Source organism: Crinia signifera, chromosome 2 (genome assembly GCF_055691185.1).
Source record: "Crinia signifera chromosome 2, ASM5569118v1, whole genome shotgun sequence".
Lineage (NCBI taxonomy): Eukaryota > Metazoa > Chordata > Amphibia > Anura > Myobatrachidae > Crinia > Crinia signifera.
The window spans coordinates 382,740,543-382,764,681 of record NC_139218.1 but is presented as its reverse complement, the minus strand read 5'-3'; the positions used below and the strand labels follow the sequence as shown (position 1 = coordinate 382,764,681).

At 46.3% G+C, this 24,139-nt stretch overlaps 1 protein-coding gene across 1 annotated transcript in view; it reads right to left on the bottom strand.

Moving 5' to 3' along the window:
- Positions 1–278: 278 nt before the first annotated feature.
- The window catches only part of LOC146058144 (antizyme inhibitor 2-like), a 126,335-nt gene continuing 102,474 nt past the window's right edge, over positions 279–24,139 (bottom strand). The window contains exons 2-9 of the mRNA XM_083170180.1: positions 21,235–21,380; positions 20,556–20,729; positions 17,150–17,322; positions 15,088–15,222; positions 13,410–13,575; positions 8,657–8,804; positions 3,955–4,073; positions 279–2,430 (exon numbers count right to left, since the gene is read on the bottom strand). Of these exons, the coding sequence (XP_083026306.1) occupies positions 2,167–2,430; positions 3,955–4,073; positions 8,657–8,804; positions 13,410–13,575; positions 15,088–15,222; positions 17,150–17,322; positions 20,556–20,729; positions 21,235–21,321 (1,266 nt within the window). The 5' untranslated portion in view covers positions 21,322–21,380 and the 3' untranslated portion in view covers positions 279–2,166. The remainder of the gene's footprint in view (positions 2,431–3,954; positions 4,074–8,656; positions 8,805–13,409; positions 13,576–15,087; positions 15,223–17,149; positions 17,323–20,555; positions 20,730–21,234; positions 21,381–24,139) is intronic.

Genomic DNA, 24,139 nt, shown 5'->3' with positions numbered 1-24,139 from the left:
CACACCATAGAGAGATTGGCTTAGTTGGGCGTGAGCTTGGTTCCCATGGCGGTCCCATTGAGTTGTTCTAAAAAGAGCCATCAAACCAAAAATAGTGATTTTGTAAAATAAGTGCAATGCCCTCCAAAACAAATTTCCAATACTCCTCCAATTCATTCACTTTGTCCAAAAAAATAAGATGATGCTTTTAGGCCCAGCTCATGGTTTTTAGTTGCATACAAGGAATTAACATCAGAAGTAATTATCTCAGTGAGAACACTTTCCCTGACACCGGCGATTATACATTTATCCAGCATGCTGGATATTAATTTCGGGGGGCGATAGGGACGCACGTGGTCGCGCATTGCTATCGCTATGCCCCTACATACTGTGATCTAGTGAGATACGTCTTGCTTTACTAGACGTTCAAACATCTAAATAAATCAACTTTTGTTGTAGGGTGGAAAAAAGATGGACTTCTTCTTGAACAAGGAATATTAATCATTATTCTGTTCTTGTTTTGTCGACTACAATTGGTTAAGGAGTCTGATGATTAACTCTCTGTGATCCTATGGTGTTGGATGTCCCACTGGTAACCAGTACTGGGAGAAATTGTACACAATGCATTTGGTGATGTGTAAGCAATCTCCAAGTTTATTCCAGGTGGAGACAAGATTCTTATAGGGTTTAAAACAAAGAGGTCTCTTATAAAGCAGCTGTGAGTATAATAGCATTTTGTGTGTTATACATAAAGTTATAAAGTAACATTCCTTATCCTGGTTACATTCTAAAAACTCTGTAAAAAGCACTTTAGTTTGAAACCTAATAAAGTTAATATTTTACATTCAGAAAGTGCAACTTTACATGAGTAATGCTGGGTACTCAGCATGACCTCATTACCAACGGAACCCAGTGGGGATGCCGGCATCGGCAGTGCAATGACCAAAGGCGCGCGGGGGGCCATGCTGCATTCCACAGAATAGCTCTCAATAGTGATATCTTCTGTCATCCTGCATGTACAGATGATGGAGGACATCGGTAAAAAGTTGCGGGAGCATGCATTGTTAATGATATAGTGTTTACACTAGACCAGGGGTTCTCAAACTCGGTCCTTAGTATTCCACACAGTTCACGTTTTACAGGTCAACCAGCAGGGGTGCGGGGGGCCCTGGACAGCCCCATTAGCATATTGAAATGCCCAGCGTTTTATGGGTGTTCCCATGATAACGCCAGCTGTTCTCATGCTAATGTGGGCATGACGGACAGGTGGGGGACGGTCAGCCAACCATTCGCAAGGCGGGGTTTGGTTAATTCACAAGGGTGACAATTTGCATCCGAGCGAATCAACCAGAATGACCCCCATTGAACCTGTAATTAGCCTCTGCTCATTTTAGAGGCTTTACAGAGTTCCTAGCGACGCATTGGGTGACATCAGTCGCGCACCAACACAATACGTCCCCGGGATGTGAGGATCCTGTCCCCAGCTTGATCAAGTCAGTGTCAGCAGCGATGAGAAGAGTCAGCTGTGGTGGGAAGCAGCAAACGGGACCCTCACAGTGTGACAGTGCAAGTGCAAAGAGTCTGCCTGCCCATGTAAGATATAATATCTGGGGTAGGGATGACCATTGACCATCGATGAGTCGAAATCATCGATGGTTCATGGCCGATGGCAAATACTTTTGCCATCGATGGGGCAGAACCAGATGGTTTCCCTCCATTGATGGAATAGCAAAACAATGTTTTGCTTTTTTTTTATTCAATGTGCCGGGACATGGAGCATAGCTCCGCCCAACACCCGTGAAGCCCCACCCCTGTGTTTTGATTGGCCCTCAGGCCAATCAATCAATCACAATGGATGAACATTGATATGCAAAAATACCAATGGTCATCCATTGCATAGTTAAGCACTATCGATGGCCAGTTGCAGAATTGCCATCGATGGCAACCATCGATGGCAATGGCAAAGATGGCCATCCCTAATCTGGGCATGCTGTACTTGGGGAGTGAGATTGTGTTCTTGACAGATGAGGAGTTTTTGTACAAGGGGATTTCTGCATAAGGGAAGGGTGGGGTGGTTATCTGCACAGGGGGAAAGGCCTGTAGATCACCGGTAAGTAAACGTACAAAAAGTAGATGCCGGGCCGCAACAGTCCGGATACCCCTGTTCTAGTGTGCGCACACAGAAGCCTAGAGCAATGCATCGCTCATCCAGTGCAACTGCTTCTCCAATATCATCCATCTGTCTTTGCTGAGAATATAGTGCACAGCTGGGGGTAGGAAGCCGTTGAACGTGGTTGCCATACACTGGTGGTAAGCTCCCATATTCTGGAACATGATCCAGTCCCCCACTTCCAGCTCTGGTAGATCAACCTGTTCCATAATCGCATCCTTCTCTGTGCAGCACTGTCCCCACAGTTTGCTAGGGAAGCGTTCCGCCGACGATAGAATCTCCTGCAGGGGGACAATTATAAAGCAGGGTTCATTAGCTTCAAAGGACACATCTTTCTAGTAAATTAATTACACATATAAAAACAGGCAGCTAGGGACACATTTAGCATTTTAAAAGATATATCACATCAGTGGGTGCACCCCTGGGGAAAAAGCCTATTTAATCTCAGAATTGAGACTAAGGACCAATTACTGAAGGTTTCTAAGAACACATTCTCCCACCTGAGGATAAGATACCTGTCTCTTCTTACTGGCAGCTGCTCTCTGGACCGGTGAGCTTAATGGTGTTTGGTATATGTCATAGACATACATATACGCTGTATTACATTTTACAAACTACCTGGGCATACGTCCTCCTTAATAATCCATTAATCAGATTATTCTGAGTACGAATAATGCCACATTTTCCTCTGTATGGACCTTGCCTCAGAAAGCGATAAAATGGAGAGAGAAAAATTCCCGGCCCGTCAGCTCCTGTTACTTTGAAATCGCAGCCTGTACCATGACAGTTAGGAGTTGATTGGCTGGTACTTTCTCTCTCTACATTCTATCACTCTCCAACCGTTAGTAATCCATTCTTGCTTACCTTACGCTGCATGAACCTTCGTGGGGCAGGGCCAGGGCCATGTTTAAAAAAGGGGCAGACTAGATGGGCCAAGTGGTTCTTATCTGCCGTCACATTCTATGTTTCTCTGTTAGGCCACAACATGGGAACATAACAAAATGATGCATAGCCTGTCATTAAGCCCCGCCCCCTCTATCTCACACTGAACGGCCACATCTGAATTCGTCCCTTCACAGGTGACTTGATGGAATTTTAGAATTTATTTTAGTGCATCCAGTTGATGGAAGGTGACATTGGGGGTAATTCAGACCAGATCGCAAGGCTGCGATTATCGATACACTGCACATGCGTACGGCCCATTGAATGTTTTGAACATTCGCACAGTGAGTCCATTCATTTGCACGGTGGGATTTGTCTCTGGTGGGAAGGCGTCTACCTGAACGCTGGCGCTGGGAATTCTGAATTAGCCCCCTTGTTCCTCCTGGTGCTCCAAGATATGATTTTTTTTTTTATTTAATATTAAAGATTTTTTTTTGGTTTTAACATTACTGTATTGTTATAAATGTGAATAACATCATATTTATTGACCAGTTATATTTTGTGCCATTTGCCTTACTGGAGAGATTACAAACATATGTTATATTTCTTATTAGGTTCTGTGACCAGTTGCCTGGGGTGGTATTCGCATATTCACGCATACGGAGACCCCCACCATCGGAAATGGGGCTGAATCAGGCCCTATATTCAGTCCGACTGTGATGTCGTAGCAGTTACCAGGTTCTCAAGAGTCTGGTTGATAGAGTAGGACTTGCAGTGTAATGGGGTCCATTGACGTTGGGCTGCTGGCTTCAATGCATTGATCAATCCATTAACCAAAACCTCGTTATTTATTGAGTTATTTGTGTATGAAGGGGGCTGAGATCACTATGGTGTTTGGGAACATGTACTGTAGGGGTTCTTACCTTTTCCAATGTTGGTTTTACGCTCTTATCTTCATTGCGTATTAAAAAATTCAAAAATGACCCATACAGCCCATCATTGAGATAGTAGGCCAGTTGTCTTCCGACTTTTCCATCTGCTCCTGTAAAGTGAAGAGCATTAGTTTTGTCTAATCTAGTGGCGGCCCGTACCTTCTCTGGGGAGGGGAGCTGCCTGAGGACGCGATGCAGGCACCTCACCCCCCCCCCCCCACCCTATACCCATCCCTGCCGCCAGTTCCTCCAGAGTGCCCAGTGCCTGTGCTGTGTTGACAGGCGCCAGGACTGGCGCATGCGCAGTACAATCCTCTGTACTGTACATGAGGCCAGCTTCTATGGGCTGCTTCGGCAACAGCCCATAGAAGGAATCATGGTCCCGGCGCCTGTACAATACAGTACGCGCACGCGCAATTGATGATTTTGCACGGCAGCCCACAGAACGGCGTCCCGGAGGGAGGGAACACCTCCTGATGGGACCGCCTTGGTAACTGGCAGGTCGGACTTCCAATAGGAAGTCAATGCCAGTCACAGTGAAGCCAATGCAGTCTCACATACTACATCTGGCTTCAATACAGTGGCGGATTTTACCTGGGGGGGGGGCTGCAGCCCATAGGTAAAAACCGCCACTGGTCTAATCAAAACATTGACAGTTTAAGTGAACTTAAGTTGACAGACTCAAAAGTTTGACATGTAATTTCTTGTGTTATTTTAACCCTCATTCTAACACTAAACCTGACCTCACCCTATTGTTTAACCCTCCCTGTGGCTCCTAACCCTTCCCCTTGTGCCTAACCCTAACCATCCCTTTCTGCAGCCTAACCCTACCCGTGCTGCCTAACTCTAACCCTCACCCTGGGGCCTTACCCTTCCACTGGTGCCTAACCCTAACCTCCCTGTGGTGCCTAACCCTTCCCATGGCACCTAACCCTAACCTTTCCCCTGGTGCCTAACCCTGACAGTTCTCTCCAGCGGCCTAACCCTCCCCAAGTGCTTAACCCTAGCCCCACAAATCAGGAAAAATCATTGAAAACCATGTTACCACGTGACCTTTATGTGTTGACCTTTTGACCGGTTCTGTACACACAACATCGCACTATAAAATATAATGCCAGAGAGTTATTCCATAACACACGAATAAAAGCACAAATTGTATTTTTTTTATCACAGTAATTAGAATGACCTTTTGTATATTGATTTGTGCTTAATTATGTGATTGTGTTAATGAAAGAAGGGAAAGGGGGACCAGGGGCGGCATCGAGAACTGTTCTACAAAATGGGGGGCATGTCACCCTGTTTTTTTAGGAGCGGCAAGTCCGTGTCATTCAGATTTCCTGGAGGGGTCCGATGGCCAGTCTTAGTGAGCTTCGGTGGTGATCCCATGTTGCATCTAAGGACTTACTGGTGTACCGGCATTCAAGTGTCAATAAGCTGTGCAATAATAAACTCTGCATTTTCTTCCCCGCTGTGCAATATGCCCCTTGATGTTAGTGACTACCATTATGTATATCAAGCAGTTTCCTCAGAAGATGTGAATGTGGATTCACCTGCCAAACTTGTATTATCCGGTGTGACTTGAATGCGTTGTTCTCTCTCCCTGACTCAAAATTGTGTGATCTATACAACTGCCCGTGATTTATGATTTTGTGCTCTCCGTACAAGATATATTAACTACTAGGTGATTCATCGCACCCTACGGGCGCTCTTCACACCGTTGTAAGGGGCTACGCCCCCTTAATTTGTGAACATTTGTATATGAGACAGATGGTTAGAATTGTATGAAAGATGCCTGTATTGCAACTTCAGTTATAGGTGAAATGTGTTAAATAGAGAGCATATGATGTGGAAGGGGGTGTGTATTGTTTTTTTGGTACTTATGTAGTATCTGGGCTGCCGATTTTTTGATTGTATGCCTTAAGTTAAGGCATACAATCAGATGCGATGCGATGCGATATCGCATCGCATCGCATACGACCATGCGATGCGATGCGATGCGATGACCCGATTTTTCCATAGGATTCAATGTTAAAATGGACTGAGTCCATTTTAACATGGAATTCAATGGGAAAAAGGGGTCCTTTTCATACCCCTACTATCCAAGTGGGCATGGAGTTGGATATAAACCTGTGGCGAGCGTAGCGAGCCACCGAGCCCGAAGCGTGGCGAGCGAAGCGAGCCCCGCGAGGGGACGGTATTCTGTGTCCCCTCGCGGGGCTCGCTACGCTCGCCACGCTTCGGGCTCGGTGGCTCGCTACGCTCGCCACAGGTTTATATCCAACTCCATGCCCACTTGGATAGTAGGGGTATGAAAAGGACCCCTTTTCCCATTGAATTCTATGTTAAAATGGACTCAGTCCATTTTAACATTGAATCCTATGGAAAAATCGGGTCCATCGCATCGCATCGCATCGCATGCGATATGGTCGGGTGCGATGCGATGCGATGGACCCGATTTCAAAATCGGCAGCCCAGTTACTACATAAGTACCGTTTTTTTTAATTAAAAAGCGGTTACAGAGTAAGATGTACCTTGATAGTGTGGATGGTACAGTGACATTTGTGGGTGGGGGGGGGGGGGGGGCTGTGTGTGCATGTTGTTTAGCTGTGTGTGTGTGTGTGTGCAATAGTATAGTAGGGTGTTTTTGAGTCAGCGGCTCCCCACTGGCGGAGGTCACGACACAGGAAAACAGGAGGCTGGGTAGTGATAGGGGTGTGTGGGCATAAGGGGGACTAAAGAGGAGGGTGGGAGATACTGTGCAAAGCGAAAACCGTTTTCGCTTTGCCACATACTGTATCCCTTACTGGAGGACTACGATGATCCTCTTTTTTCCACGTGAGGCAGCAGGATCCAGGCTTTACACCTTGGGACTATTTCTTTTCCTTGTATCAATTGGGAGATACTGTGCAGCTTCTGCCAGTGGGTGAGGGTCCAGCGTGGCAGTACAGGAGTACAGGATGGTGGCCCTGAGTCAGTGTCTCCTCCTACTGGGTGGGAGTTAGGGTGCATGAGAGCAGGAGGCTGGGCTATGAGGCATGATAGGGGCATGTGGGCAAAACAGGGTCAGCGACTCCCCAGTGGTGGAAGTTACGGTTCAGGAGAGCAGGAAGCTGGGTAGTGATAGGGGTGTGTGAGTATACGGGGGACTAAAGAGGGGTGCCGTGAATCGCGGGATGGGGGGCCGGCGGGGGGCGCACACCTGGTGTGTCTGGTGAGTAGCTGTGTCTTTGCTGGGTAACATGGGGAGGCAGAGGGTGTCTCACTGGGCTGGTTCTCTGTCATGTGAGTCAGTCATGTGAGTCAGAGGCTCCACCCAGCGTTAGAGAGTCAGACACACTTTGAGTGACAGATGTAGCCAAATATATAAGAGATGCTAGTTTTATTATAGGTTTCTGTTAGTATTCCAGAATACCGATTGCCAGATCTCATGTGCTGGTGCAGGCTGGCGGACTGGCTGACGGGGACTCGCGAGTGGCTCACTAGCTTGGCTCCATCATCGCCAGCAAGGCGTCGGGGAGCGGGGAGCGGAGACCGAAGACCTCCCTTCCTGTCTCTGCTTCAGGGAGACGGGCAGGCTGGGGCAGAGCAGGCAGGAGCGAGGAGACGGGGGGAGGGCTGTTACAGCCTCCGACAGAACGGGGCGCCCAAGTGTCTTGCGCGCGTGCGCCCCATTCTGTCAGAGGACGGCGGCTGGTGGGGGACAGTGCATGGCGATTCTATCACCAGGAGCAGCTCTAATGAGAGGAAAAGGAAAAGGGTATAACGGCGCCCACTCCGCACAGAAATACTTATTAGTCTGGAGATAGATTTGGTTGCTGCCTCAGGGGACTCCAACGTCCTAAAAGGTAAAATACTTAATATATCAGACAGAAAAGGAAAGGGGTGAGACAGCGCCAGATCTAATGAATTCCCAGCGGTATCTAATACACATACAGCCGCAGACGTTTTGCACCTCACCAGTCACCAGCGATATATTTGCTGAGTCAATTTTTCATTAGATGCAATTTAAGAGGATTTTCATTAATTATTGTCATTTATGGTCTTCCTTATATTGGGCCTGATTCCTATTTCGACAGTTGAGCGGTTGTCCTCCGGCTGTGCATGTGTGATGATCATGCTGCGCACCTGCCAGTGTACCTTAGTGGTCCTGCTCCCAGTAAGGATTTATTTTAAAGGTTTTTGATAGTCAGGGCCCATTTGGTGGCAGGAATGGGGAGTGGTGGAACAATGCAGGCGTATTGCTACCGTTTTTTGGGCATTCTGCAGCCTACACCTGAGATGTCGTATGCAGGCACCGGCGTCTCAGCCAGTGGCGTAGCAAAAGCCTCCGCAGACCAAGCGGTGACTTGATTCCATGCATGTCCCTCCAAAAATGGCCGCCACCAAGGAGGAGACAGCTGCTAGAGGTCTTACTTCCCATCCTTGTAGACCCGTGAATCACGATATTTACATACAGTTTTAATATATGATACATACAATGTTATTGGTATTCCATCTGGTGTGGAGCTCATGAAGATACAAGCTAGCTAAATCTATCAATGTTCTGTATGCTTTTGACACACAGGAGGGAGGACGAGAAAACTGCATGTACGGTAAAGAAGCCACTGGGAAAATGGCACGAAGATGCGGTCACTAGGACCCAGTGCTAGTAATGCCCCCATCCGCTTCATGTAATGTAATGCTACTTACTAACCATTCACATAATCCTCTTTCTTGGTTAGAATATTGGCAGCAAGTGCGAAAGCAGAGCACACGTAATACCTCCCGGGCTCTGCGATGATTTCGACATCCTCCGTACTGGGGAAGTAGTGATCCAGGGATTCAGCGATCACAGCAGCAAACTGGCAACAGAAATGTAAACTATTTAGTAATAAGCGTCCTCATGCATTGTCCCTACACAGATTATCACGTGATCATACTTGCCTGCCCACCTGAAAGCTTAGGGAGACTCCTGATTTTTTAGGTGGTCCCCTGTAACCCACGAAAGAGAAGCCTGATCTCACGCCAGTGGCAAATGCAGAATTTTCAAAGGCAAAGACAGCAAATACACCATTACTGCCCCACCCCCCACAAACGGCACAGTCATCATCACCTCCAAAGACAGCAAATGCACCATTACCCCCCCACAGACAGCACAGACACCATCACTCCCCTCTCACCACCAAGGACAGCAAAGGCACCATTACTACCACATCTACAGACAGCACAGACACCATCACCTCCCCTCATCCCCACAGACAGCAAAGGCACCATCCCCCCCCCCCCCCCCCCACAGACAGCACATACACCATCACTCCCCTCTCACCACCAAGGACAGCAAAGGCACCATTACCACCACATCTACAGACAGCACAGACACCATCACCTCCCCTCATTCCCACAGACAGCAAAGTTACCATTACCAGTGCCAGATTAAGGTCAAAATGGGCCTGGAGCTGAAAATATGAAGGGCTTATTATGCGCAATAATAGGGGTTGTGGCTAGCACCTAATAATGTGAGGGGCGTGACCAGTGTTCTGGTTGGGTGGTCTGCTCATGGGTGTGTCTCTATTTGTGTAAATACTTTCAACTAAGTATATATGCCTGGAAAAGGCAGGGGGCTGGCAAAGGAAAAATGCAGGGAGATATTTGCCCTCCAAAGGTGCACCCGCAGGACGTCAATGTCCTAAGATACTTGCGGGTTGAGGCGGCACTCCAGTCATAAAAAAAAAAATGAAAGCCCAAACTTTGTAGACAACATTTTAGCACCTTTTATGTGGTCACCTAAGTTACCACACCATATACCCCTTATACAAATCATGCAACACAATAGTAACCCCCTTATACTGTACTTACACATTATGCCACAAGTAATGAGCCATAATTCACAGCGACTGAGCCAAAATTCCCACTATGGCACATGGATTGAATCAAAATTCACGTTATGACACACAGATTAAGGCAAAATTCACATTTTGACATATGGATTGAGCCAAAATACACACTATACCAAACAGATTGAGCAATAATGCACAATATGCTTCATAAATAGGGGCATTGCGCACCAAAGGCGCGCATTAAAAAGTTACATCATAATGCCCATTACATGTTAAGCCACACACCATAATGTCCATTACGTATTATGCCAAAAACCAAAATGCCTATTAAAAATCATGCTACATAAGTGCTGCTTACCTACATGCTCATTGCCAGGGGTTCCATGCTCATTGCCAGGGGTTCCATGCTCGTTACCATGTGGGATTACATGCTCATTGCCAAGGGGGAATACATGCTTGCGGTAACTGGGGGACAGCCACCGCCGAGCAGAAATTACAGCCATTGACAGTCGGGCAGAGAGCAGGGGGCTGCCCGGCTGTATTCAGAGCACTGCAGGTCCCAGCTATTTGAAATAATACTCCTTTCACACAAGAAAATACAGGGATTTAACTGGGAATATGGTCCCAGGATCATGCAGGCACATTCCCGGGCTGGCCCCTTTTACACCAGCCCAGTCCCTGCACATTTCTGGTGTGAGGGGTAGAGGAAACCCCCCCCCCCCCCCGGTCCTTTAACCAACCAGCTATCTTCGGAAACAACTGACCCATTTACATGAGACCAGTATTATACTGAAGAACTTTTGAGTGGGCTTCGAATGATTTTGGTCCTGTGTAACTGGGCCACTTGGTTCCAGAGAAATCTGTCCTCAAACAACATAAACAGCCATGACATTACATTTCAGAAATGAAAAAACTTGGTTTACCCGCAATATCTCTGGAACCAATTAACCCATATGGACCAGCCTGGTATTAGATTGAAGGCCCAGCGATTTGGGTTCGACTGAGTTCAACCTCAAGCTTATGTGATGCCAGGAAAGGGGGGGCGACTGGCAGCCGTCAGAACTGGGTGGAGGTCTTCTGAATAAGCGGGTCCCATGTTATCCTATGTGGAAAACGTTCCATCTTTGCCTGGCGGTATCTCCGGTTCCCGGGGGGCTAGCGACGTGGGGCCAGGCTCGTTGGAAAGCCCTGGCCCTCAGCTACAAAATAGGCCTATTTGTAGAGTGGGCCTGGAGCTGTAGCTCCATCAGGCTCATTGTTAATCCGCCCCTGACCATTACCACCACCCCAACCCCACAGACAGCACAGGCAGCATCACCCCCAAAGACAGCAAATGCACCATTACCACCACACCTACAGACAGCACAGAAACCATGACCCCCCCGCCCTCATCCCCACAGGCAACAAAGGCACCATTACCACCCTCCCCACCGATAGCACACGCATCATCACCCCCCTCTCAACCCCATAGACAGCAAAGGCACCATTACCACCCCCAATCTCACAACACAGCCCCCCCCAGCCACACACACAGATGGCACCAGTACCACCCTCCACACCCACAGACATCAGAGGTGGATGGAAAAAATCCCCCTACACTCCACTCCCCACACAATGTAGGTCAAAGTACCATAATTTATATTGAATAACGCTGCCAGCTTGCCCCCTCACCTTGCTGCTGCACTGGAGTGCTGTGTAGAAAAGTCTCCTACCATGTGCTTCTCTCTGTCATTAGCCAGAGAGGAGTATCTCCGCTCTCCACTGCTCCCTTGTAGTACAGTAACCGCTGGCCGCCCCTGCCCCCACTCACCTCGGTAGATACTCGGAAACCCCCCTGCGTGCGCACCTGCCCGCATTCCAAGTTGTAATAAATACCATCATCGATGGGGCCGTCGGAAGGGGGTGAGACGTAATGACTGGAATCATCTCATTTGGCTCCACCCCCTCACTGCGCAAATTGCGGGTATTTTCCTTTTGGGGTGGGGGAAGGGAATACAGGTGCACACTCCGCACAGAAATACTTATTAGTCTAGAGGTTTGGTTGCTGCCTCAGGGGACTCCAACACCCTAAAATGTAAAAAACCTTAATATATCAGACTGAAAAGGAAAGGGTGAGACAGCGCCAGAATATCTCCACCTGTCTATCTACTCTTGGATGACCCAGTGCTTTCTTAGCTTAAAACTAAGACTGAGCTGATCATCTTCCCACCCCTTCCACTTGAATCCCAACCAACCAGTGGCGTAACTACTGTAAGGCAGCCCCAGCTGCCGCTTGGGGGAGCAAGCCACAGTGGGGTCTATGTGGGAGCCAGCACCCGCTGGACGCACTGACATGCTGCTGCCTGCCACTGCCCAAGCAACAGCGTGGGTGCGGCCATGGCAGAGATGAGAAATCACACCCACTGATTCAATTGACTGTACACAGAGCCAGCTATTGGCTACTGTGTACAGGGTGGGTGGATGGATGGGCATGCTGGGGCGGCCTGGGATGCGTCGGAGCCAAGGGAAGCAGCAGTGTTTGCTGGTTTCTCTTCCTCTATCCTGCTTCAGCTTCTCCATTATGCGTGTGACGTCATCACGTCACATGCTGGAGAGGAGCCCGGGTTGCCACAAACTTTTTGGCAGGGGGGAGCAAAATATATAGTTACGCCACTACAACCAACTCTCATCCTAACCTTCTGTTTATGCTCACTGCTACCCCTTCTGTGTCACCCCAGTCTGTCTTACCCTCCCCTTAGAATGTAAGCTCTCACCAGCAGGGCCCTCTCTCCTCTTGTGCCTTTCTTAGAATATATTTCTGCCACCCTGATCATTTCTCCAGTGTCCTGTCCCCTGGTGCAACTATCCATATTTACCAAGTACTTGTCCTAAATTGTCTTGTACTGTCATTTATTTGTTTTTATTGCTCATTTATGTATTGTCAGGCGCTGTGGAACCCTTGTGGCGCCATTTAAATAAACAATAATAATAATAATATTGGTATTTCAATCTACCACAGGAAAATGGAAGGAAACCTAACTTTTTTTTTTTTAGAAATGTTTTACAATTTTTTTATTTAAAAAATGCCCATCTTTCTTAGGCCTGAGAACCATGGGGGTTATTCAGACGTGATCAATGCTCTGATAAATTGCACAGCCCTGTGATCAGATGATCAGGTAGCCGCCACCATGCTAGAGTGAAAACCTGCCAAGCTGTCAACAGCTTGTGAAAATCACACTGATTGGCAACTAGCTGCAAATCCATTTGCAACTCACTCACCACCAGTGTGTGCAATCTGTGTCTAAGCCAGAATCCACGGTGCTTGTGTAATAGAATCAGGCTGATCAAGCCCAGAGCTGACATCACACACCCTCAATGAAATCGCCTGGGCTTGCCTGTGTTTTCCCTGACACTCCCAGATTACCACCACCAAATGCAGGCTTCCTGCCAGTCCAACTGCGGCTGGCTTGCAATTAAAAAAAAATAATCTGATTTTTATCGCTGTTTTGCTGAGTCATTGGATAATCGGTCACTGGGCAAATTCACACAACAATCAGGCCCATAGTTATGGTACATGTCAAGTAAGAAGCCTTACTTGTTCCCATCTCTTATCAGTCACTTTTCTTTGAATAAAATTTCATTTAATCTCACCTCCTCAAATCTTGGTTGGAAATCAGGGTGGCCGGGAAACCCCCCTCCAATATCCAGGACTCTCATCTTGTGTCCCAGTTTGTTTCCAATGTCAAACAGGCGCCTGGCATCTGCAATAGCCTGGTGGAATGTCTGGGGGTTGCTGGAGCCAGAGCCAATGTGGAAGCTGGGGATAGAAGACAGATGTACAGCCGGAGGTAGCGTGAGAGAGGACATCTTGTATTTCCGGATTGGTGCAGGACAGTCTGATAACTGCCGCCATGGTGTACGTTATACTCCTGATACTGCACATTAACACTTCAGTATCCTGTGTCACAACACACATGTGACTGGACCCCAATACTGATCCATCTTATACTGATTGGCTGGTACATCTGCCCCTCCTGCAAATGTGCTTCGTGAGTGAACCAGAATCAGGCCTGTTATCTCCTTTCAGCTTTGGCTTTCACCAAGGTGTAGTTATGTCAGGCCCTGGAAAATTAAGGGGGTGTGGACAAAGGGAGGCGTAGCGACCACGCCCCTATATATAAAAAAAACTTAGCAGAGGTGCCGGTGTCCTAAACCGGTGGGCTGGTAGCAGGGTGCGAGTGGGATCACTCAGGAAGAAAGAAGACAGGCTGCCGACCTTTTGATAGTCTCGACTTTTGGTCCATGTCGTTCTAATACATGTTGACCTTTTCCGTGTGTCAACCTAAGGCCTGTTGACCAAACACATACCCTCCCAGGCATACAACACAATGAAATATGCTTAACCAGTGGCGGTTTAACCCTGGGGGCTGCAGCGCAGTCCAAAACTAGCAGAGGCGAGCAGGATAACCTACAGCCCTTATCTGGACCTGTAAACGCGTCTTCTTATTACAGGGGGTCTGTATGAACGGTAACATCACCAACAGAGGTCAAAGGTGTGTGTCAAAGCCGCCGACAGATGGATGGCCATCGACAACGGGCTATAATCAATGGTAATTACTTTTACCACCGATGCAGAAGAACCAGAGGGATTCCCACTATCGATGATTCAGAGCTAATGAATAGTTCTATTTTTTTTTCTCCCAGGTGTTGGAACACGGAACATGGCACCGCCCTTGACACCTGTGAAACCACACCCCCAGGTCCTGATTGGCCAGAAATTTACTGAACATTGAGATAGGGGTGACCATCGATGGGTGACATAATCGATGGTTCCCTTTACACCATTGAGGTTATCCTTCATGTTAACCATTGATGGCAATTCCTAGTCCTCCCTTGCCTTTAAGGAACTGATTGCCTATTACTTTATCACTCTCCACTTTACCAATTCTATCATCTATGGAAGAAGCCAGGACTAACCATTATTATTATGATCATTTCTTGCCTTATTGGCTTTAGAGCACAGATGTTGTGTCTATTAGGTCTGTCACTGTAGTTTGCCAGAATTCCTTTAGATGAGTCTCGTAAGCTTTTCTTTTGGAACATGTACATAGGCCCTGCTTCCAAATGTTGTAGTATTTTGTCGCTCAGACTTCTTTCAAATCCACTATTAATAAGAAATTCTATCTATAATACTAAACAAGTTTTATTGCATTAAATCAGACTCTAGACAACAAAAATTATTTGGAATATTGTAGCTCCTCTTATTATCCCCGTCATTGCTCCCCCCACAACCAGAGCAATGGCGCACCAGAACTTTGTTAAATCTCACCTGACTCCAGTGACCAACACATTTAGGCTCTTCGCGATCTTAAGGAGGCGGTCACCTATCTCCAAGGGGGCACCAAACTTCTTGCTGAGACGGGCTATTGATCCCTCATCATCAGTGCTGATACGAAGGATCATCCTGCACAGAAGGGGCAATAAAAGATTAAATAGACTTATAAGGCCAAATGTAATAGGGTGTGAGAATCAGAAAGTGAAAGGTTTTGGGAGATTTTTTTTTTTTTTAATTTAAAGCGGCGATCCTTTACACTGAGAAAAAAAAAACAGGTTGATTTTGCCATGTAAATTATTGCCGTTTTAAAAAAAAATGGGAAAACGCTCACTTTCTGATTCTCACATCCTATTACAATTGGCCCCGTGGTACGGAATAGTAAGACACTGCTTAAACTGTAGGTAAAATTTCATCTACAGTATGTCGTGATTAACCATCTTTCTAATACACGGTTATGAAAAAGTTATTCAATATTTTATTCATTTGATATGTATTGAGATGGGTCCTCGTGCAGTTTTAGGATCACCCCTTTACTCCTGACTCCTAAAAAACATTGTAAGTGAGAGTTCCTACTGTATTTAGGAATGGGTACATTTAGGGGCCGATGTACTCAAATTATGTTTACTAAAATAATGTAAAAGTTTTTATAATTTTTTCATTATTTTAGTATCACCTAAATGCATCAAAGGTTTTTGGACCAGTTTTTGTGAAAAACTTCCCAATCCCTTTAATTCTCATTACTTTGTAGTAATCAGATCACATTTCCAATACTGCTAATGGGAAATGCAATCTGGCCGAAAAGACTAAAAAAGAAAAAAAAAAGAAAACCCACATGGCTCACTGCAAATCCCCTACTAAGACACAGCTTTCTTTGTGTCTGTTTGATCAGCTATATGTGTTGGATGGACACAGTCAATGTGATCAGCTTTGTGCGTCCGATGGGCCAGACAAGTGTGATCAGCTGTGTGTCAGATGGCGCTGGCCAGTGTGATCAGCAGTGAGCATCCGATGGGCCCGGCCATTGTGAGCAGCTGGGTGTCCCCGATTAGCCAGAACAGTGTGATCAGCTGGGTGTCCCTGATGGGCCCGGCCAATGTGAGCAGCTGTGTGTGTGCGATGGGCACGGCCAGTGTGATCAGCTGTGCATGTCCGATGGGCTTGGCCAGTGTGATTAGCTGCGTGTCCCCGATGTATCCAGCCAGTGTGATCAGCTGGGTGTCCCTGATGGGCCGGCCAATGTGTGCAGCTGTGTGTGTGCGATGGGCACGGCCAGTGTGATCAGCTGTGCATGTCCGATGTCCTCGGCCAGTGTGATCAGCTGCTTGTATATATTCACCTACCACCCAGGGACCACTGCTCTGGAGAGGGTTGCCGGTAATTAGGGCTCTGCACTGCTCATGTGACACAATGCAGCAGTAAAGTGACGCGTCCAAGGGGCAGATTAGTGCTGGAGGTCACAGGGGTTGGAAGCCCAGATATCTGTCAGCCCTGCATGAGCTCTGGGGTGCCGGACGGCTCCCCGACAGTCTGGATTCCGACAGTCATTCCTCCGACGTTGGAATCCCGACTGCTCCCTCGTGGGGGTCCACGACCCCCATAGAGGGAGAATAAAATAGGTGACGAGCGCAGCTCGCCATCGTTCCCGCTGTGTGGCGAGCGCAGCGAGCCCGCAAGGGGCTTCATTGCACTCCCCCCGCTGTGCAGTCGGGATTCCGACGTCTGACTAATGACTGTCGGAATCCCGACCGTCGGGATTTATACCACACCCGAGCTCCGATTAGCGAACTCAGGGATAGGTGAGTATAAATAGCGGCATGGGGGATCATTGCGATGGGGTGGGGGTTCTGTCAGCAGTGGTATCACAGCAGTGTGGGCTGCAGTGCATGCGCAGAGACTAACAGAAGAGAGCAGCACAAGGGAATCTCCACACTAGAGAGGGGGAAGGAAGGTACAGTATATTAATCTAGGAGGATATAAATGTGATAGTACAGTATATAAGTACAGATGATGTATATATTTGAATCACTGGTTCTAGACTGTGTAACCGGTCACTTACTCAGCCGCTGGGTGATTCTTTGCGATTTTCCCCAGTTCACTCTCACAGTCAAACGTCATCCTGTTGACCTCATGCTTGGCTGCATAACGGATGTGTGACAGCTGCTTGCAGGGGTTGGCGTAGATGATATCAGCAGCAGGTACTCCCATCCCTAGTACCGTCTTTAGCTCAGCCTGAGGACATAATACAAGGTCTGGTGACCGCTTGTCCCATCGTTTGGATATAATACGATAGCATGTAAATGTTTTTTTTTATTTTGCATTTCAACTCAGGGCATCCCGATGGCTCTGGTTTGTCGATCAATACATCAACATCACCAATGGACACCAATTGGGAACTGTAAAGTACGCTGAGTGCAGTGGTATAGGAGCGAGGCACCAGGCCTGAAGCACGGCGAGGGAAGCGAGCCATGCAAGGGAACGTGCTACATTATTGGCGCTCAGGCGTCGACAGTAACACAAAACTTCCCAGAAAAACTCATGTTGACCTTTTTATGTGTCGGCAATTGCCATGTCAACTTTTTTGCTTGTGTCAACCATTTGGATACAAGTAAGAATGTTAGGTATTCCTTTGCGCTAATGACCAGATGCAGCTAGTACTGACAAATAGGAGGGTTCACCAACCTTCCAAAAGGGGGGTATGTCAATAATTCCAGCGCTTCCAGAAATGGACTTACACTCAATACAGTATGGTAAGTCCACAATGATATCCTCAGTTATTGCAGTTTTAAGACTTAAGGTTCTGTGCAGTCTAAAACAGAAATGAATAATAGTGCAACACCTTTTTTCAAAGGGGAACAACGGTTTATTGATACACTCACAATTTCCAGATAAAATCAAGCATATAGTCACCAGCCGGTGACAGTTGTGGGGGGAGGTTACACCCAGACCTACTGTATTCTTCCACCGATCAACAGGTTCCGGAAACCTTTTGTCAGGGTTTAAACAGCGAATGGTGTAGATTCCAAACCTCCAGTCAGCATAAAACAGGGTAATTCTACCAGCCACGGGAACACCAGCTTAATGCATTTTTGGACCTTTGGGTCCTTCATCAGAAGCATGGTGTTTCCCGTGGCTGGCATAGTTTAAATAGCACAAAAAGGCGCCAAAAGGAGCAAAGGTGTTGCACTATTATTCATTTCTGTTTTAGACTGCACAGAACCTTAAGTCTTAAAAACTGTATGGATATTGAGGCCTCTGTTGAATTCCCTTCGGCTGGTCTGATTAATGAACTTTCTCTGCAATAACTGAGGATACCATTGTGGACTTACCATACTGTATTGAGTGTAAGTCCATTTCTGGAAGCGCTGGAATTATTGACATACCCCCCTTTTGTTGTATTCATGTGTTAACCATTTGTCAATGTCGATACAAATAAGAAAAGTACCGGAGCTACCTAATAAAACAATAGAGCACAGTTTCTTTCTTTTACATGCTAAAAAGATGTTGACTGATTGCCTTTTTAATCCTATCTGAGAAGCGGATATAGGGATTCGGTATGAAATACCGATGGTCAAAATACCAACAACTAATGACTGACAGTCAAAATCCCGACAAGTTCAAAATACAGACATGGTCAAAATACCGACATTTAAAATCTCGACAAGGTCAAAATCCCGACAAGGTCAAAATCCCAACAAGGTCAACTGTGTCCATGTCGATCCATGAAAAAACCCATGTCGACCTCGCGACCTGTCGACCGAAAGTCATGTTGACTTTTTCACCTGTATACATTCTATATGTCGGTATTTTGACCTTGTCTGGATTTTAAATATCGGTATTTTGACCTTTTCGGGATTTTGACCTTGTCGGGATTCTGACCGTCGGTCAATGGTTGTCGGTATTTTGACCGTCGGGATTTTGACTGGATCCCGGATATAGGATTGATTTGCTCCTGAGGAAGCTGGGGGACACATACTCGGGCAAACGCGTTGAGATTTTATTTATTGCCACCCACCACCTATTGAAATTCCCCATCATATTGGACTTTATTGGGACTACCCAGCTGCGGAACGACTGTCTACAACAGTCTAGCACTGCGCCTCAGGTAACTACAGTGGCGTTCCAAAATGTGTCGCCAAACACATAAAAAAAAATACAAATACAACGTATAAATAAACAATCCTGATTCTGGATGGTTTGCAAAAGCAAACTCCTTCTTTAACCCCTTGAGTTTGTCCTAACCCAGAAATACCCAACACAGAAGTTAGGGGCAGCCCCTACCCCCATGTCACTCCCCCCCTGTTGCTCACCTCCAGCAAGTCCCGACTCCCCACTCCAAATTGCCGGGATGCTGCTGCGGCAGGCTCGGTTTGGGGCAACTTGGGGGACACCAACTTCCCCGAGTGGGTCCTGCCAATTGGTCACTGCTGTGAATGGCGACGTCGGCAGCAGCAGGGGTGGGGATTTGGGACTTTCGGAAGGTGAGAACCTGGGGGGGGGTGTCCCTAGAGGTGGCGCGCAAGTGGTGCACAGCTGGAGGCACCACTGGCACATACCTATTAATCAGTGGCATGCCTGGAAATTTCTCGGGAGAGCCCGCCCTGACAGTGCAGCTCAGCCCAAGGAATTTCCGGGAATACCACCGAATTGGTTAATGGACAAAACCATGCTGCACTGCAGTTGGGGCAGATGTAAAATGTGCACCGGGTGTTAGTTATTTTATTTCTGTGCAGGGTGAATACTGGCTGCTATATAGATATCAGTTTGAAGTACAAACCCCACCCAAATCTAACACTCTCTGCACAAGTTACATCTGCCCCACCTGCAGTGCACATGGTCTGGTCCATTAAAGAAGGAGTTTGCTTTTGCAAACCAACCAGAATACGGACCCAAATTCCCTTAAAAGGTATGGGCAGTGATTTTCACCCTTTTTAAACTCATGGCACACCAAACAAGATATTAAAATCGCCAAGGCACACCATCAGACCACCACAGGGAAAATAACGTTGGCCCTCACAGGAAAAAAAACAACAACTCGTTGGCCCCCATATGAAAAAAAACAATCACACTGGTCCTCACAGGTAATACAAATAAATTACATTGGCCCTCCCATGAACACAAGAGTGAATAACAGTTGAACTGGTGCTGGCTGTAAACTAGTGTGGACATCTCTAGATCTGGGGGCGCACTTGAGAACATCTCAAGGCACACTGGTGTGCCACAGCACTGTGATTGAAAAACACTGGCATAGGCATCATCCTTCATACCAATCTATGTTTTATTGGATAAACCTGACATATGTATTGTTGATTTATACATTGAACAATAATCGATAATCACTCGGCCTGTAAATTTGAAACCATGCGTTAGGCCCTGAAGTAGGCCCAATGTCTGATGGCTTTACTCATGAAAGAGGAGCTGTTTGCATATTTTGTGAAGCACAATTGTATCACAGTCTCAAATACCTTGCTGGCGCAGTCGAATCCTGTGCCCAGGGCTGCAAGCACCCGGAGAACCTCAATACTGCTGTTACACTTCACCGCATAGAACGGCCTCACCCGGGGCAACTGCTGGAGGAATCGCCAGTGTTTCTGTATCACGTCGTTTAGATCAGCCACGTAGAACGCATCATCATCTCCCTAACAGAGAATCAAACTGTAATCACTTTAGACGGATCAAGCTTCAAAAAGTGATAAAATGGAGAGTGATAAACAGCCAGCCAATCAGCTCCTACCTGTCATTTTTTTTCAAACCCAGCCTGTAACATGGCAGGTAGGAGCTGATTGACTGGCTGTTTATCACTCTCCATTTTATCACTTTTTGAAGCTTGATACATCTGGCCCTTAATTTTGAAATATAAAAATGGAATGATAGAAATAATTACTTCTTACATGTGATGTTGCCATGGGCAACCAATCAGAATCTACTTCTTATTGATTTAGCACCCTCTAGAAGATAGTAGACAGGATCTGATTGTTTGCCCATAGCAACATCACATGTGAAGTAGAATACACATCTTACTAAATTCCCCCCTCTGTAACAGACTTACAAAGTTCTCAAAAATGTGAACAGATTACAGAGAATTAGTAAGAAAAACAGGTAACAGAAAAATGAGAAGGTGCGGGAGCCCTATGTGACACCTACATTTAAGGAGAGGCTTCTAATTCTCTTCTTCATAAACTGTATAGCAGACACGCCCTCTTCTACTAGGGTCAGATTGGTGGTCTTCATTCTCTCCCATTGGCTGTGTTCCGGTTCTCTACTTATATCCACCGAGGGAGTTTCCTTGCCTGTAAATGTAACCACAAAACACAGCTAATGATAGAGTCATTTATGGCACAATAAGTGAAGCACATATGTTGTTTTAACATGAATATTGAGTTTGGGGTTATTTTTTTTTTTGGGGGGGGGGGGTGGTGGGAGTTGACAGCTGGCGCCACCATCTTGCTTGAGGGAATAACTTGTATTTTGCCAGAGGCCTCTTATGACATCACTGACCCAGCGGCCAATGGCAGCCGCCCTCTGCCTATAAGGGGGATCTGCCTAGGCTGCTCTGGGTCAGTACAAAGAGTCTCAGTACCCTTAGAGTCTCTGTCAACTTGTTTGACCATCTTGTCTGGCCTCCTCGGTGTGCAGATCATTGCCTTTCTGGTTTTGCTGGCTTCCTCGCCTCTCCATCTTTAGCGCCCAGCTCCAAGCTCCACTATCTACCTCACGGTCTACTTCTCCTTCTCAAACCACCAATATCCAGTCGCCCCCCCCCCCCATTCTTCAATTCTGATCCAGCTGCTCTTCTATATCAAACCTTTTCCAGACCTTCCAAACCGATCTAGCCGAACATCTAACCTTCTTCAGTTACTCATACTGGATCCCTATCTATCGCCCATCAACCCTTTTTCAACCAGAATCAGCAAGTACCAACTCCTTCAGCCTTTCTCTAGTGTCCATATTTACCAACGTCTGAACTCTTGCCGTATTACATCCAAGTACCATGCCCCTCCAGCTACCACAAACTCTCCTAGTACCTGACTAGTTTTCCTGGACTCTACATTGTACTCTTTATTTGTGCTCACACAAAGAAGTATTTGCGTCCTTACTGAACTGTTTATTATTTTCTCAAAGAAGTATTTGAGCAGTGTCCTTTCCCTGTAATTTATGCATCCTTCATTAAACATGCACGTTTCAACCCTAAAATTTCTGGTTCTGAGGAGATTCCTGTAGAGCACACAAGTTCATCCAAACCACCCGTTGTGACACCTCAACTGTTTTGGTTTTGGATCTCGATTTCATTAAAACTTGACTGAAAAAAAAAACAAAGCTAAAATGATGTATATGGGACCTGTTTTTTGTTTCTATGTGTTATTAAAACATCAAAAACATTCATGTCCAGTAATTTCCAATCAATTTTGACCAATGTTGGCACATTAAAGTACAGTATAACCACACTAAACTACAGTATGTTGTTCTACAGCATCTATACCACACTAAACTACAGTATGTTGCTCTACAGCTTCTATACCACACTAAACTACAGTATGTTGCACTACAGCATCTATACCACACTAAACTACAGTATGTTGCACTACAGCATCTATACCACACTAAACTACAGTATGTTGCACTACAGCATCTATCCCACACTAAACTACAGTATGTTGCACTACAGCATCTCTCAATTTAACTGAAAACTGATACAATTTACATAGGAGCATATTGTTATGATGCTACAATTTCTTTTATATTATTGTTGCTTTTTAAATGGTTGTATACACATATTATTATATTGTATATTAATATTAACTGTGTGATATTGGGACTCATTCTGGCGGAATCAAAAAGCTGCAGATTTTTGCGAGTCAACCAAACGCCGCCCGCATGACCGTCCGCCCCCCTCACACACCGAGTTCCTCCGCAGCCATGCAAATGGACGCTATTCTTCCTCGCCGGCGAATAATCTGCCATGCCCGCTCGCAAACGAAGCCTGCACATGCACAAAACGCAAACGCGCAGGGGGAGCGAAAGGATTAGAATGAGGGCCATTATGTGTTTTACGGTATGTATCGGTAAAAAATATATATTTTTAGACATATCTTGACTATCATAACGGGAAGCATATTTTTACATTTGTTTTAGATATACAGTTGGTCATCGCAGTTGTTTTTTTGTTTGAACCTTCCAAGTTCCACCCCTCCAAAAAAAGGCAGCCTGGACTGTCCCGTTCTTTTACTTTCATCCAGATTCCCTTTGTGCGCTGCAAATGTCTGTGGCCCAGCTACACAGCATCAAATGTCCCACAGCGGCACCCTCGTCCCAAAAGGGATTACAATAAAAATATTGCTTCAGCACTGTCTGTTTATATAACATTCGCTTCCTAAGCCTTCACAGTGAGCTAGTTCTCAGAAATCCTGCAAATGCAGAAAGCTAAATTGAACACTCAGTATGAGTATACCTTTTAAACATTCCTCAGCTCTTTAAACTGATGTGTAAATACTGTAAATTAATAATTCAACAGAGATAGAGAACAATGACAGAATTTCATGTACTTATTCTATCTATAACCATCCTATAATGCTATATATTTTATGTTATACATACCCATCTCTGTCATCAACATTTTTAGTGTGATTGCAGATTTTGGGACCTTTAATGGATGCAGAAGCTGCCTCACAGGAGCAGGCGTGGACGATGCTGGAGGCAATAGTCAGTAGAATACCGTATGCAGGACTGGTCAAACTGGTCCTCGAGGTCTACCAACAGGTCATATTTTCCAGACCACCTAGCTGGTGCACAGGTGCAGCCATTACTAACGGTCACATTTTTAAACGTGCTATATTCATTCCTATCCGACACGTACAGATCCACAGGTGCCCTGGAAAACGGTAACTGTTGGTAGATCTCGAGGACAGGTTTGGCCACCCCTGCTGTACGTCATCTCTGGGTTTGGAGTTTAGCAGCCACAGAAGGAGGCGTGGATGATGCTGGAGGCTTAGGTGTAGCGGGGACTCATAGTGCCAAAAGCACGTGCATGATACAGTTGCTCCCCACCCAC